The sequence below is a fragment of the Vipera berus genome (assembly GCF_964194415.1).
Source record: "Vipera berus genome assembly, chromosome: 3".
NCBI lineage: Eukaryota > Metazoa > Chordata > Lepidosauria > Squamata > Viperidae > Vipera > Vipera berus.
In genome coordinates, this window is record NC_138204.1 from 114,425,780 (window position 1) to 114,443,547 (window position 17,768).

The 17,768-nt window shown below is 40.9% G+C and overlaps 1 protein-coding gene across 4 annotated transcripts in view; it reads right to left on the reverse strand.

Moving 5' to 3' along the window:
* Nucleotides 1–17,768, reverse strand: part of RABGAP1L (RAB GTPase activating protein 1 like) — a gene marked incomplete at its 5' end in the record, with an annotated part of 171,329 nt that overhangs the window by 55,050 nt on the left and 98,511 nt on the right. For 3 of the 4 annotated variants that reach the window (XM_081322948.1, XM_081322949.1, XM_081322950.1), the window contains one exon: nucleotides 15,239–15,280. In XM_081322948.1, the coding sequence (XP_081179074.1) occupies nucleotides 15,239–15,280 (42 nt within the window). Of the gene's footprint in view, nucleotides 1–457; nucleotides 626–15,238; nucleotides 15,281–17,768 lie in introns of those variants that run through there. The other variant, XM_081322951.1, reaches the window with a different exon arrangement.

A 17,768-nucleotide genomic window follows, 5' to 3' on the forward strand; every position in this document is an offset into this window, starting at 1 on the left:
CTTTTTTTTTAAAAAAAGGCATTAATTTAAAATTAACAGTTCATTTTCCCATCTTTCAGTGTTTTTAAAAATTACATAATGGAGCATTAAAAAAAATAAAAATCAGAGATTCAGAACAGAGAAATAATGTTGGATTCACAAGATAGCGGCCAGTTCTTCCTGCCCACTATCTAAAACAGGCAGAGCTATTTGGGACCAGAATACAAAGCTGCTCCAATCAGCATGACCAGTAATGTAATATGATGGGAGTTGTCCAAAATAACAGGAGGACTCTACGCTGCCTCTGCCTGGCTTTGAGGCAAGGTAGCTAAGTGCCATGGCTTCCCAACTCTAATGACCAAAAGAGACAGACCCACTCAATGAATCACTAGAAGAGCTGGATATGTGAAAACAGGCAGACAGTAGGCAAGAATGACAGATTTGCTAGACACCCATTTTTGCAAAACAAGGATCTCACCGCAAGAAGACGAGGCACAAACAGGCGATGCCCCATCCCCAGAAGTTCCAGCACTCGACAAGCATACTCATTCACAAGCTTGCTTCTCTCATCGTGAATATCCTGGGTCCTTCTGATGGGTGGTGTGAGCTTGGGAGCTGGGGTTGGGCAAGATACCCCTTCCTCCATCAGCAAAATGAGAAATGCTGTCTTCTTAAGCCACAGTTTTGCACTATAGTATTATGGGAGCCAGATTTAGGTCTCTTAGAAATCAATGCATTTGTTGTCCACAACAGGGACAACCAAGTATAGTATCAAAAAAATAATAATAATCCCCCAGAAAACATGTTTGGAGGAAGCACAGAAGAAGCCGGTTTCCCAAAGTACAGCTGCGAATATAAGCTGAAGACTTGGAACTAAAAATGCCTGGGGGGAAAAAAAGATAAAATGGCAGAGAAGGATGCAGAAAAAGGGCTGCAATAGCCCAGCTTGCCTGGAAGTGCGGGTAAGTACAAGGAGGAGAAGCAGAAAGAGCAAAAAGCCCAGGCTGGTTGTAAAGCTGCAAAGAAAAAAAGGATGAGCTCATTGCAATCCCTGATTCGTGACAAGCGTGGTTAGGCGTCTGCTGCTGCTGCTGCCACCTTTCTCTGTGAATCGGTAATGAAGTGATAGAAAAGGCGGGGGGGGGGGGAGAGGCGGAGGCAGCTGAATGAGCATGCAGAGGATGCCTCAGAGGAGAATGCTGTCATAAGGAGCCAATGGTGAGCGACCCTCCAAACCCGCCTTCCTTCCATATATGTTAGCTCCACAGCTGCCCAGGACACAAGACAATCTTGTTGTCTCTTTCAATCCTAATACTAACCCTGATCGATACAGGCTTTCAAATCAAGATTTAATCCTGCCTAGTCATATGGAAGAGAGAAAATAGGGAGGGAAAATTTGTCAGTCCCACCCAGATTGTTGCATGGATGGATGCAAGACAGAGGAGAAAATAGAACAGCCGAGTGCTAAAACTGTGAAATGTCTGCATTTGTGCTGTTTGTGCAACACAAATTATACTTTTCAGGACTGACAGCTTTATGTGGGTAAAATTTTAGAAATTCAAGGAGACCAGTCTAAATATATCAAATAAGCATTCTGAATCTAGAACAATATTAAATGGGCGATGTAACTGAAAATGTGTTTGACACAAAAGAAGAAGAAGAAGAAGAAGAAGAAGAAGAAGAAGAAGAAGAAGAAGAAGAAGAAGAAGAAGAAGAAGAAGAAGAAATAATAATAATAATAATAATAATAATAATAATAATAATAATAATAATAATAATAATAATAATAATAATAATAATAATAATAAAGTTGGAAGAGACCTTGGAGGTCATCTAGTCCAACCCCCTGCTCAGGCAGGAAACCCTATACCATTTCAGACAAATGGCTGTCCAGTCTCTTCTTAAAAACTTCCAGTGTTGGAGCATTCACCGCTTCTAGTCATATACAAGACAACATAGAAATCTTTTTTGTGTGTACATCTGCATGAGGGATATTTAACATTTCTTCTCTACGTGACCTAGCTTTATAAACTCTGTCCTTGGCTGCAAAATGATTTCCACCGACTTTTCCCCTTCAACGAATCTAATCTATTCTTCATAGATGGTACATACTGTATGTAGCCATGTCATTTTATATATTCTATGGAGGTGACTGAACTTGCTAGCATGAGCCATTTAATGATTGTGCTGCTACAGCTTTCAGTATGCCTAGCCCTAGGGCCAGATCAGATCTCTCCGCTGCTTGACAGAGATTCTGCCTGACTTGTTTACGTTAGCTATCATTCAGATTGAAACATCCAACATTTTCAGTGACTTCTGAAAACTTTCTAGTTTGGTGTCGAAGATGCCAAGTAATGAGTTAATTCTCCTGTTGCCCAGGAAATTATGGACATGTAATTTAAGGGACGTGGTGGCTCAGTAGGTTAGGACACTGAGCTTGTCGATCGAAAGGTCGGCAGTTTGGCGGATCGAATCCCGAGTGCCGCGTAACAGAGTGAGCACCTGTTACTCGTCCCAGCTTCTGCCAACCTAGCAGTTCGAAAGCACGTAAAAATGCAAGTAGAAAAATAGGGACCACTACAGTGGGAAGGTAACAGCGTTCCGTGTGCCTTTGGCGTCCAGTCATGCCGGCCACATGACCACGGAGACGTCCTCGGACAAGCGCTGGCTCTTCGGCTTTGAAACAGAGATGAGCACCGGCCCCTAGAGTCAGAAACGACTAGCACGCATGTGCGGGGGAACCTTTACCTTTACCTAATTTAAAATTTTGTGTCTAGGCTAGGTGCTGGACTCCACACACTTTGGACCCATGTGGAACCTAAGTAGTCCATCAAACAAATGAAAAATAGGAAGCGTGGACACCCTTATACAGTATCGTGTTTTCCCCAAAATAAGACCCAGCTGGAAAATAAGCCCTAGCATGATTTTTCAGGATGCTTGTAATATAAGCCCCACCCCAAAAATAAGTCCCAGTTAAGACTGTCAGCCAGACGGACGCATTTAGTACCATATTTTCCCCAAAATAAGATTTGTCCGAAAAACAAGCCCTAATGTGTCTTGGAGGAAAAATTAATATAAGACCCAGTCTTATTTTCAGGGAAACATACTATATATGTGAGCATAGTATAACTTGGAATAAATGTCAATGAAGGTTCTCAGTTATCCAGGCAGAGCTATCTGAAAGCTGAGTCACGGCAATTGCATTTCTCTTCTTGTTGGTTCAAAAGGTTTTGTTGCTTATCCAAGTAGCTTTTTCAGCCAGTCTGAAGAGGCTACTTGGGATAAGCAGTGAAATGTTTCAAACCAACAAGAAGTCCAGTTGCCATGACTCAACCTCCATGCAATGTGGAATAAAGCATACCTGTCATTCTCACTAATCCTATGATTAGTTACTGATGGCCTGAGCTGAGGTTTCAATGGATCTGTCAGCCCAAACACAACAGAATCTTCATAATAAGAATCTAATGCTTAATTCTCAGTTTTGCATGATGACATATCCATAATAGAGGACATTTTAGATTACCTGATAACTGGGAGGGTAATAACAACTGAAACTTTGTGGGAGAAAAATTTATCGTAGCAGTTATTCCTCCCTGCCCTTACCCCCAAAGTGAACTATCCAGGAAAAAATGTGTTTACAGGTAGTCCTTTGCATACGACTCAAATGGAGTCTGGCCATCATAGTTGTAGTCATGATGGTTGTAAACCAGGCCATCTGTATGACTAACAAATTTTACAAACTTTTTTGTGGTGGTCATTAAGCAAATGCTCTAGTTGTTAGTAAACCACAGTTTGCTATGGGACAGTTTTGCAAAAAAAAAAACAACCCCAGAAATGCTGGTTTTTGAAAAAACCATCATAAAATGTGTTCATGTAAATGTGGCCTGGCTGCAGAACACATGACATGTGATCACATGACCAGGGTGAATAGTCACTGGGATTTTGGAAACAGAGGCTAAGTATCCCTAGCAAGGTTTGTTGTAATTTCAAACCATTGCTAAGTGGCCAGTCATAAATTGAGGATTACTTGTATTCTAGTTTAGTGAACGTAATACCATGTTTCCCTGAAAATAAGACCCAACCAAAAAATAAGCTCTAGCATGATTTTTCAGGGTGCTCGTCATATAAACCCAACTCCAAAAATAAGCCCGTTAAGAGCCCGCGCAGCTACCTGCCCACTCCGTGCCACCATCTTCTTGCCTGTGGCCGCAACAAAACAACCATCCATGCAGCGCATCAGGTGCTGCCATGTGGTGAGGCGAGGCAGGTTGTGGGCTGGAGCTGCCCCACACGCCCTGCACCCATGCACCTCAGGACCACCAGCCAGGCCATCTCTACCCCACCACCTGCCTCACCTCACCTTGTGGCAGTGGCACCAGCACGCCGCCTGCCCCGTTGCGGCCGTGGGCAAGCAGATGGTGGGCCGGAGTGGGTGGCCGGCTGCGTAGGCTCCTGCCTTGCCTCAGCTCCTGGCAGCTGCACCAGCTTCCCTCTGTGCCACTCTGAAGTTCCCTCGCAGCCTCCCTAAGCAGACACATCATCAAGAGAGGCCCGTAAAAGAAGGGGCTCCCTGGATACCCCCTGGCTACCCAACCTGCGCCTCTCACATTCCCAGACCAGGCGGGCACTCACTTTCTTGTCAAGTCCCCAAGGGTCTCTGTGCCCCCTTCCCATCACGCCAGCAGCAGTAGCAACAGCAACATCCCCTCTTCTCAGCCCCTCCCCCCTTTGTAGCCTGGTCCCCAAGCTCCACTGATTCCTAGTCCAGGCACTGAGGCGGGTCCTACACAGCAAGCGAGCCAATGAGGCCTGGGCTTCTCGCAATTGTGTGTCGGCTGGCTGGGCAGCCAGCAAAGGTGGAGCTTAGGAGGCAGTGGCAAGGTGAGGGCCATGCTGGCCTAGCAGCAGCAGCAGAATCCCACAGGGTGGCCCCGCCAGTGCCAGCTGTGCACTATTTAACCTTAAGCACACAGACCAGAGCCTCAGTGGGCTTAAAGGAAATGGGCACTGCCTCGGAGCTGCCTCACATTTGAGGAAGCAGAGGGGGATGTGCACAGGGCAGGAAAGGAGCTTTGCCTTATCATAGGTGATGGGAAGGCTGGTAAGGAGGCAGGGGTGCTCCTAGGTTCCAGCTATGCATGCAGTGTCTGGCCAGGGCTGCTCAGAGTGCAATGCTTGTCGCCTGGCCTGTCCCGTTGCAGCCACGGGCAAGCAGACGGAGTGGGACAGAGTGGGCAGCTGGCCGCACAGCACTTCCAACGAGTTGGATCACATGCCTCCCCCCCCACGCCTGCCTGCTGCTTGGAGGGCTGGTCCGGCCGTAGCAGCGCTCCCACTCACCTGCACTGAGTGGGCCAGAGTATGCCAGCTAAAGGATTGGCAGGCTGCAACTGCTGCCGGAAGCCTTCGGCCTCCGTGTGCTCGCTGCCTCCTGTACATGAAAAAATAAGACATCCCCCCAAAATAAGCCCTAATGGGTCTTTTGAACCAAAAATAAATATAAGACCCAGTTTTATTTTGGGGAAAACACAGTAGGCATGGTCCATATGTGTTTGGGTGCAGTTTTTAACAAGTTATTTCTTTTTTAAAGAAAATAATAATAATAATAATAATAATAATAATAATAATAATAATAATAATAATAATAATAATAATGTTGGAAGGGACCTTAGAGGTCATCTAGTCCAACCCCCTGCTCAGGCAGGAAACCCTATACCATTTCGGACAAATGGCTGTCCAGTCTCTTCTTAAAAACTTCCAGTGTTGGAGCATTCACCGCTTCTGGAGGCAGGTTGTTCCACTGGTTAATTGTTCTAACTGTCAGGAAGTTTCTCCTTAGTTCTAGGTTGTTTCTCTCCTTGATTAGTTTTCATCCGTTACGTCTTGTCCTGCCTTTGGGCGCTTTGGAGAATAGCTTGACTCCCTCCTCTCTGTGGCAGCCCCTGAGATATTGGAACACTGCTATCATGTCACCCCTCGCCCTTCTCTTCATTAAACTACACATACCCAATTCCAGCAGCTGTTCTTTATATGTTAGAAATAACTTTGTTGCCTATTTGCTGAATTATTTGGGAATTCTTGGATGTTATCTGGCTGGATATTGCCAGAAATCAACTATTTATTTAAGTAATTTTGCATGTATATTATATTATTATAAATATTTTTAAAAAATTTATAAAAACCTGGTTTGCCAACTTTTTTCTACACTGATTTTATTAAGATACATCACATAAACTAGTCTTGACATTTTCATTCATTATATTTGTGCTCTCCTGCATGGAATTATAGTGCTGGAAGAGTGCTTGGAGGTCTTCTACTCCAATGCTATGCTCATGGCAGGAGACCTTATATCATTCTGACAAATAGCTGTCCAGTCCTTTCTTGAAAACCTCAGCAGTGCAGGCCCCCTTGTATCTCCCATCTTTCGGGAATGTTCTCCCTCTTTCCTGGGAACCTGCCACCTCACTATAATCTTTCACACCAGCTCCCGTTCCACGGTCATCACCTCTCAGAGAATCTTCATAATGGCAAGTTTATTATATTAGGTAAGTTTCCTTCAATCCTTAGCAAAAGAATATTTATATAAATTTAAAGACTTTTTTTTAAAAAATGTCTTTTATGAAATAAACAGCAAAAGGATGATTAGAATGTTGGTTTTGGAAAGTTATAAACAGACTAGGAGTTCAGATGGATTTGAAATAAAAATTTGAAACTAATCGTAAGAACCCTCCCCGTAGGAAAATGCTGCTGTTTTGATTATTATTTTATATATATATATATATATATATATATATATATATATATATATATATATATATATATATATATATATATATATATATATATATATATATATATATATATATATATATATATATATATATATATATATATATATATATATATATATATATATATATATATATATATATATATATATATATATATATATATATATATATATATATATATATATATATATATATATATATATATATATATATATATATATATATATATATGTGTGTGTGTGTGTGTGTGTGTATGTATGTATGTATGTATGTATATATATATATATATATATATGTTTTCGTAGATTCTCGCGGGTGTCTGTATGTGTAGGTCTAGAGTCTCGGGTTTCTTCCCGCGTTCCTTTCATCTTCAGAAAGTTGTGGCGGAACCACGTGGTGGAGCGAACGGCGTGGTTCCCCCGTGAGGCAGCGACCGTACCCGTCGATCCACAACGTAGAGGCGCCGCTCGGTCAGAAACCGTCTCCTGATAACCGCTCGATTTAGCCATGCCCCGATCACGCCGGGGAGAAGGTTCCCGCCGAGGCGGGCGAGGATCTTGCTGATTCTGTCTGTGAAGAAGGAAGAAGAAGGAAGCAGAAGCCACCAGCCTGATGATGACGGATGGGATTCCGTCGAAACGTCGCGCCTACACCTTCATTTCTACGCGGGGAAAAACCCGAATGACCAAAGGTCCACATACAGACACCCGTGAAAACCTCAGAAAACACACACACACACACACACACACACACACACACACACACACACACACACACACACATATATATATATATATATATATATATATATATATATATATATATATATATGATGAAATGAGACTTTGAATGTTAGACATTAGAGGAAATCAGATGGAATTAAAAATTACAGTTAAAGGAGAACTTAAATTTAACTTGCTAATACAAAATGGAGCAAACAGACCTAAATGTGAATTTTAAAAATGTCTACCATTGTAGACAAGCTGTATTTGGAAGAAGATATGGAAAAGGACTAGCTTTACTAGATAGTACTAAGTCTGATTTGAAAGTGGATCTAAAATGATGGACTATGAGAATGATGTCGAAGAAGATGCTACATTGGATATACAAATGAAATTGGATGATGCCTTACCAAAACAATAGTGACATGAATAATTTTCGTACACTGAATTTATGGAAGAGACTGGTTAAAGTTGTGAAGAATTTCATGAGAAGGGGCAAAAAATAAATCAGAAGGAATCAGGTTCCAGGATGAACAAATAAAATAGTTGAAAGAAAAAAAGGAGTATAAAAAGATCAAGACTGTTAAAAGTAAAAAGAAGGAATATAGAGTTGATATTTCTGATTAAGATTAAAGTAGACATGCTGTTTTCTCTGGTAACCCTTGGTGGACTTTTGCTGACCTGGCTGAACAATGAGACTTTTTAAGGATTTGTTTACAGAGAAGAGATGAAATATGAGAAGAAGAAAATCATTTGTTGTATTTTTGAAGAAGGTGATAAGTTACTAACACTGTTTATTATTCTAATTGTGATGAGGTTATCATATATAGAAAAAGAAAGAACAGAATATATTCTTTTCTTTTTTATACGTATGACTTCATACTTGGTATCATGCTGCATCAGGATTCAGGATATTCAGTCATTTATGAAACACTAATTCTTGCATAAGGGACGTGGTGGCTCAGTGGGTTAGGACGCTGAGCTTGTCGATCAGAAGGTTGGCAGTTTGGCGGGTCGAATCCCGAGTGCCGCGTAGCAGAGTAAGCGCCTGTTACTCGTCCCAGCTTCTGCCAACCTAGCAGTTCGAAAGCACGTAAAAATGCAAGTAGAAAAATAGGGACCACTGCGGTGGGAAGGTAACAGCGTTCCGTGCGCCTTTGGCGTCTAGTCATGCCAGCCACATGACCACGGGGACGTCCTCGGACAAGCGTCCTCTTCGGCCTTGAAACAGAGATGAGCACCGGCCCCTAGAGTCGGAAACGACTAGCATACATGTGTGGGGGAACCTTTACCTTTACCTTAATTCTTGCATAAGTGTTTCCATCTGCGGGATCAACAGTACCTATGCACTCAGTATAGCTCATCTAATCAGCCATTCAAGAAGGACTGCATGTCTGTTGGGCACTGCTCTCTGGTGTTCAGAAGAGATAGCACACCAAATATCCATACAGTACTCTAAAATGAAATCAAGTCTGTGTTAAAAAGAAAAGATAGAGAAATCAGGAATGAAAGGAGCAAACAAACATCAGCCTGTGCCTACAAATTCATTAACTCTTTTAAGAGAATCCTGATGATCTCAGTAACCACAAGTATCCTAGTTCTGGAAACACCTGTATGGCAGTATGTGATGGTAAGGATATACATTAAGAGAGTTAGTCTGGCTTTTTCGTGCATAAGCCAAAGTTGTGCTTTGCTTGTTCAGGTTTTGTTGATGCTCTAGTTCTTAAAAACTATTACGGCATTCACAGGTAGACTGTGGAAGAACATCAAGTCAAAACGTTTTGTCTTCTTCGTGACTTTCCATAAAAAGGGTTAGGGTAAGAAAGAGGGTAAATTTTGTTTTTCCCCCCCTCTTTTCTTTCTGTATTAATACATACACCATAGCTCCTTTTCTCCGTTGTGACTTGTTTCGTTGGGTTTCCATGACAGGAGCAATTTGTCTTTTTCCCCCCTAAAGCTTTGTTTGCTAATTGGCCATTCCTACGCAGATTTGCAGCAAAATCCAAGAACAGGTGAACTGTAAGATACAGTGCTACCCTGAGAAATAGCATGAAAAGCATCAAACATTGGGACCAAAACCTACGGCCTCTGTCTCCTGCTCTTTTTGACAATAAGAAGAAATAATGTGCTGTTGGGCTCTTTATCCCAGCAAACTGAGAAAAACTCAGTCACGATACATGGATGTATCCTACAGTCTCCAAAGAATTCCACTCACCACGGGGATGTTGAATTATTGTAAGGAATTCAGCATCTCAATTTAGCTGAAAAAACCAAGACTGAATAATTGCATCACTCTGTAGAAAACAATCAACATTATGTAAATCAGGGGCCCCAGATGGTACAGTATCGGTCAGCCTTACCAGGTAGACCAGAAGAACCATGGCCAGATAATTATACTTTATTGTGAAGTTACATTAACAAACTCTTGCAAATCTGAAAGTGCAATTCTGCCATTGTCACCTTTGCAGCCCCGCAACTTAGGGTGGGTCCATTCTGAGCCTTTTGCTCTGTCCTTTATACAGTTTTGGCTATACCCTCTCACGTGATCACCTCTTTAACTGGTCCCCAAGACCATTCCCATATATCATCTATCTCATAAAAATGATTTAAAAAGGCTGCTAAGCATGAGCTTAAATAATTTATATAAATTATGTATAACATAATTATTTAATTATAATTATTTATAACATAAATACAATCATTCTTACAGAAAATAATGTTGCAAGTTTGCTTACTAATGAAAATAGGCGTCTTACAATGTTTCTTTTTCTAACACAGCTCTAGATGAGCATCAAGCATTTAATGAAAAAGAAATTATTTATTTTTTACATTTATAACTTGCCAGAAGACTCCTAGCAGTTTACTCTCCTAAAACAGCAAACATGACATTCTTTAGAAGCCAAATATATTTGCTGAAAATACCCAGAGAGAAAAATCTGAAAGCAGTGCCTGAGAAATGCGTACAAATTAGGTTTTACAGAAAAAGACACTTACTGCCTGACTAAATTTACACATAAATTGTTCAGGGGGAAAAATGAGTATGTTTTAACAATGACTTGTACAAGCCAAAATGCAAAGATCAACACATGCAAACCACATTATGCCATATTGTTGTGCATGAACCAGGCCACTAACAGATCTCCTAATTCTTTGCTAAATTGGATGACATGACTTGAAGCCCATGATAACTGGAAGGCAATATAATAAATAACTGTACTAAACATGAAATAAATTTGTTTTTAGATTTTGAAACAGCATTCCCTTAAAATTACAGGATTATATAAGGACAAGTTCAAATATAAGAGGTGAGGAATCTATGGTCTTCCAGATATTGCTGAACTACAATTCCCAACGGTGCAACTTATCAGAAATGCTCAATGACATCTATAAATACATAGGCTTGCCATTCCTGATTCAGTTATAGGATCATAAAAGGATTACAGTGATCTCAGATGATAACAACTATGGAGTCTTAAGTGCAGGTAATGTACTTTTCCCTGAACTACGTTCACTTTTTCTGAAACACATGTGCACAGAACAGGTCTTTCGTTATTTCTACAGAAAAATTGAGCAGGTTCATTAAAAAAAATTCTAAACTCTTATACCTTTAACATTTATGTGACAAAGGTTTTTGAAAATGGAATTAATTTGATAGATGGTCTCAAAATTATTCTTCCATAGTAAAGTATTTCCTTGCCAACAGAGGAAATCTGCTAGAACAGATTGAACACCATTCACTTAAAGCTATAATCAAGGAAGCTCCAATCTTTTTTTTATACATGTTTTACTGATTTTTTAATATTTACATATACATGTATTTGTGAAGCAATATGGTGGTTGGGTAGTCAAAATAACAAATCACAAGTTGTAAATAGTTCAGGTTGCATCAATAGAGATTCTCCCTCTGATTCCCTTAATTATCACATAGTCAAAATAGTTAAGTTAATACACTTCTAGTTGTAACCTAATCAATTAACAAAATTTTCAATATATTTTCACTAATATATCAATATCCTGTTTTTAAATTTAACTAATTGTAAAACCAGACTGTGATGCTGTATGACAGGATGCTCTCAATCGTCCCCCTGTAGAAAGTGGCCAGGACAGGGGATGGAAGATGAGCTTTTCTCATGCAACACAGAAAGTGCAGGCACTGCTGTGCCCGCTTCACCAGGGTCTCACTATTGAGTGACCAAGCCAGCCTACTCGTTAGCTGCACACCCAGGAATTTGATGCTGGAAACCATCTCCACAGGTGAATCATTAATGCACAGAGAAGTGTGGCTGTGCTGCCTTTTCTGAAATCAACAATGATCTCTTTGGTTTTTCCAGTATTTAAAACTAGGCTGTTTTCCTTTACACCAGTTACCAACCCCTCAACCTCCTTGCGGTAAGCTTCCACATTGTCAACGTGAATAAGGCCCACTACTGTTGTATCATCTGTGAACTTTACAATATGGTTGGTGGCAAACCTAGCACAACAGTCATGGGTCAACAGGGTGAACAGCAGCGGACTTAGGACGCAGCCCTGAGGAGAACCTGTGCTCAAGAAAATGGTATTAGAGGTATATGTTCCAGCTCGCACATATTGGGGCCTGTTGGTAAGAAAATAAAGAATCCAGTTACACAAAGGGGTGTTTAAGCCTAAAAGGCCCAGTCTGTCTACTAGATGCTGGGGAATGATTGTGTTAAAACGCCGAACTGAAGTCGACAAACAACAAAAGAAAGAAGAAAAGAGAATGTAGAGGGAAGGGGGGAAAAGAAAAGGGAAAAAGAAGGAAGGAAGGAAGGAAGGAAGGAAGGAAGGAAGGAAGGAAGGAAGGAAGGAAGGAAGGAAGGAAGGAAGGAAGGAAGGAGAGAGGCTCTGAGGGAAGTCCTGCCTTAGCATTTGGCCACCATCAGCCCTGCTGCCCTTTCACCATCCACTTGCCCCCTCCTCCTGGCCTATCCTGGTAGTCTCCCATCCTATAGTGAAGGATGCTTTGGTTACAAAGCCGGGTCTCCCCGCATGGAGAGTGAGTGGGCCTCCCTCTGACCCATGCACTTTGCCCTCCTGCACCCACCATGAGCAACCAGGCGAAGGAGAGTGGGCACATCAGCAGCAGCAGCCTCGAGGAGCCAGCAGCCTCGAGGAGCGTAGCCAGGTGTCCCCTCAGGAAAGTGGGGCTGGACTGGGTTGGGCTGCAGAATCCTGGTGCCCCGGGAGCTCAAGGATCAAGCTGGGCACTTGCCCTTCGCTGCCCAGGGCTCCAGGCAGCCCACATCACCGTCTGGGAGTCCCCCCCGATGCAACCCAAGAGTGTTCCTCCAGTGGACCATGCCCTGATGCCCACCAGTCTCACCCCCCTCCACCAGAGACCTGTGGATCCCCACACAGCCCTGCCTCCCCCCCCACAGGCACCCCCCTGACCTGAGTGACGTTGAGCTGGCCACGCCCCCCCCAGCCATTGACTTTGCTTGTCAAAAGTTTGCAAAAGGGGATCACATGACCCTGGGACACTGTGACCATCGTAAGTATGAATCAATTGCCAAGCATCTGAATGTAAATCATATGACCTGGGGATGCTGCAACAGTCGTAAGTGTGAAAAATGGTCATAAAGTCACATTTTTCAGTGCCACTGTAACTCTGAACAGTCACTAAGTGAACTGTTGTAAGTTGAGGACTACCTGTACTTTTATCAATTTTCTCTCTCTTTTTTTTTGGTCATCAAGTTTTTGACACCTTGCTAGGCGACTTGTGGTATCCTAAAAGTGGTACAATCAGTGAAAAGGTTGAAAACCCCTGATCTAGCACCTTGAAAGGCAGCCGGAAGCCTACTGGGAACCAAGGCAGTTCAAATAGCAATGGGGTTACATAGGCATACTGGGAAGCATCCAATACTGCCTATGCCATTCCATTATGGGCCAGTAGAAGCTTCCAAATGCTTTTCAAGGGCAGCCCCATGAACAGCATATTTCAATAGTCCAATTGGAAAGTGATTAAGGTCTAAGTAAAGTCTAAATGACTATAAAAGTCTACAATATTTGCACAATTGGTACATAATATAACCTAGGATAGGCCTTTGAACTATGGTGCTGGAGAAGACTCCTGCGAGTCCCTTGGACTGCAAGGCGATCAAACCGGTTAGTCCTAGAGGAGATCAACCCTGACTGCTCTTTAGAAGGCCAGATCCTGAAGCTAAAACTCAAATACTTTGGCCACCTAATGAGAAGGAAGAACTCACTGGAGAAGAGCCTAATGCTGGGAAAGATTGAGGGCAATAGAAGAAGGGGACGACAGAGAATGAGGTGGCTGGATGGAGTCACTGAAGCAGTAGGCGTGAGCTTAAATGGACTCCAGAAGATGGTAGAAGACAGGAAGGCCTGGAGGAACATTGTCCATAGGGTCGCAATGAGTCGGACACAACTTCGCAGCTAACAACAACAACAAATAACCTAGGATATGGATCCAACTGGTACACGAGATATGCAAAGACCTTCTTAGCCACAGCTGCAAACTGATCTTCATGCAGGACGACCCCCAGATACACATCATTTCTGACTGGAGGAGATATTTCTTTGTTCTACATTTGCCAGTATTCCTTCTTAACTATGAAGTGTACTGCTCATCTTCAAAGAAGTTTCTTAACATAGGAGAAAACCCCAGTATGCCCCAGTGGCATTTTAACATTTTCAGCTGGATCAACAGAAGTGTAGAGCCAAGAAAATGTCCGTGCTACATAACTTATTTTTTGGAATACCACAGCTGAATAGGGGATAGTTAGCCCAGGCAGGGCACAACTTTGAAAATCAGTCAAAAAACATTCTTATGTATAAGTCACTTAGCAATGGGTTCTCATAACTATGAATATTGTCAGACCAACAACAGATTCATTTATTTGCTTGTTGTTGTTTTTTACAATTATCTGTATCCTGTCTAATTTCCTCAAAGGTGCATTTTCTCAAAAGTCTTGATGAGATTTATCAAGAAACAACACGCCAATAAAAACAAAAATCTCATTAACTCGAGCAATTTTTATATCATACACCCTCTGGAATAAAGTGTCAGTGCGTTTTTGAAGACATCCTTATCTTGGGAGGCAGGGTCTTCGAAAGAGTGAGAACTCCAATTAGAAGGTGCTTTGCTGAGCCCCATCCCATTCATTTCTTGCAGGATGGGGACTCCCAGTGTACCTTCCCTAAAAGTTTGTACAGGATGTAGGAAAAGATGATTCTATACCTACTTGGGTACAGCTTTTAAGTTGAATTAGAACTGCAAGCAAACCAGTAATTAGACATCAACCAGTAAAATATAGCTGAATATTGTATGCTACTCCCAGTTAACAACTGCATTCTGGATCAGTTGAAGCTTCTAAACTGTCTTCAGAAGCAACCACATGTAAAGCATATTACTGTAGTCTACACGAAAGGTAACATGGATAGTGAGCATTTGGACTTTTTTGCTTCCAAAATTTTTTCACATTAGGGAAGAGTCTAACAAAATAATGGTTCACTGCAGTTTCTTGGGAATAAAAATCAAAAGAATTACAAAAGTTGCTTCATGGTCACTAATTTTTCATAAATTAGATGAGAATACATTCTCCTTTCTATTACATTTTCCAGAAACCAATTAATCAAAATAGTGAATAAAATTATGTGTATATAGACAATATAGTAACAATTATGGCACCAAGGTACGTACTTCTGTGGACTTGCTGAAGTGAGTGAATAGAGAAAGATAAGAAGAATTTTACAGAATTATCTTACCTTTAAGAGAGCCAGGGCTACATTAAAGATTACATTCAGACCCTGCAATGTAAAGAAAGAAAGAAAGAAAAAATAGTATTAGTATTGCAAGGGATTTACCTAAGTAAACAATACTAATAATAGTAGGATTGTATCAAGGTTTTTATAGATAAACATATAAAAAATAATACTTCAAAGGCTTTCATGGAGAAATTCAGAGTTAGATTTTAAAAAATCTATGTAAAACGAACACACTAAGGAATAAAGTCTTCTTCCAGACTTTGGTTTCTATTCTGCAGGATTGTTGGGTTAAGATGGAAAAATATCATCTGTGTTAACTTCCATTTCTATTTTAAAGATATAGACCAGGAGTAGCCTTATTTCTTTTTCTGTTTAAATCAACTTGGCCTACTATGTTATTTTGTCATTTAGCTATATATATATGTATTAAGCCACATAAACTCTCAAGTATTTTTCTCTCTATACACTCAAAAATATAGCAAAATAGAATTAAACATTACTTTTATTAGGAAAATTACTGAAAGGTTTAACTACTATGATAAAAATAGGACTACAACATTATTTAATATTATCTGTATTCACAGATCTAAGAATTAAGTTCACACATTTCTCCTCTCTTCATACACCATGTGTAGAATACTATACAATTAATGTATTGATGTAATGTTTTCTATTACATCTGAATTCATAAATTAGAATTTTGGCAAAATCCAGAACTATAAACTGTGGTTTAGCATTAACAGAAATTAGATGTTTTCCAATTACTTTTCAAAAGCAAAAAATAAAAACATAAACAGATAAGCAGACAAGAAAAAAAGGTTTAAGAAAGAGAAAATATTAAGAAAGAGAGAAGACAGAAGTGCCTAAATAAAAGAAAAACGAGAAAGAATTTCTGATATACTTTGGTACAAATATGAATAAAAGAATACATCAAATTCTTCCTCTAAGGTTAACATTTGTCTACATTATTTCTATAATCACATATAATACTAATAATCGAATCCTAAAATCATCACTTTCTTGCAAATTGTTTTTTCTTTAAACTTTTGCTGTCATTGACTGAATAAATATTATTGATTGACCATTTCTAGCAAAAAAAATCCAAGTATTTTCCAAATAAAAATAAAATTGGTCAAAATCTTTTCTTTAATCAAAGCTAATTTTGCCATCTCCGCTGATTCCATCAGCTTCACATTCTTCCATTGTAGGTATTTGTAAATCTTCCATCTTTTCATCTCTACCCCAAACCACCCCAGTGATGCCCTCGATGTGATGTCCCGTTGCCTGGAAGCGGTTCGGGTCTGGATGGGGAGGAACAGGCTTCGGCTCAACCCCGACAAGACTGAGTGGCTGTGGGTGCCAGCATCTCAGGAAACTCAGATTATTCCATCTCTAACCATGGGGGGTGAGATATTACCCCCCGTAGATAGGGCTCGCAACTTGGGTGTCCTCCTAGACTCACAACTCTCTTTGGAAGATCATATAGGAGCTGTGACTAGGGGGGCCTTCGCCCAGGTTCGCCTGGTGCGCCAGTTGCGGGCCTATCTGGACTGGGATGCCTTGCGCACAGTCACTCATGCGCTTGTGACCTCCCGTTTGGACTACTGCAATGCTCTCTACATGGGGCTGCCATTGAGGACTACTCGGAGGCTTCAGCTGGTGCAGAATGCAGCCGCACGAGTGGTGGTGGTGGTTTCCTGATACTCCCATGTAACACCTCTACTCCGCGAGCTGCATTGGCTTCCGGGTGCCCTCCGGGTAAGATTCAAGGTGCTGGTAATGACCTATAAAGCCCTAAATGGCATGGGTCCGGATTACCTACGGGAGCACCTGCTGCCGGCATCAACTTCCCTTTCTCCAGTGCGCTCCCACAGAGAAGGCCTCCTTAGGGTGGCGTCGGTCAAAGAGTGTCGACTGGCGGCCCCCAGGGGGAGGGCGTTCTCTGTGGGCGCGCCAGACCTTTGGAACCTTTTACCGGTGGAACTCCGGACGGCTCCCGACCTTCGCTCCTTCCGACGTGACCTAAAAACATACTTATTTGAACAAGCCGGCCTGGTCTGATGGGTTTGGGTTTTTTTAATATTAACTGTATTAATTTTATTGGAATTGGGCTGTATTATTTAATTCTTTTTTAACTTTTGTACGTTATATTTTTACTGTATTTGCCCTGTACACCGCCCTGAGTCCTTCGGGAGAAGGGCGGTATAGAAATTAAATTATTATTATTATTATTATTATTATTATTATTATTATTATTATTATTATTATTATTATTATTATTATTATTATTAATCTTTGTGTATATAAAAGTCTTGATGCTGTTATCAAAAATAAAAGAAAGTTCCATAGAACATTTTTATTTTATACGTGGAAGGAAAGGCTGAAATTTACATTGATTATAATTCAATAATATATTTCAGAAAAATAAATTTCAACCCTTCCACATATACTTCCATTGATTTAATTGCATATTATACCCCAAAATTTTTGCACTAATCCTTTTTTCTTGTCTGTTTATAATTTAATTTGT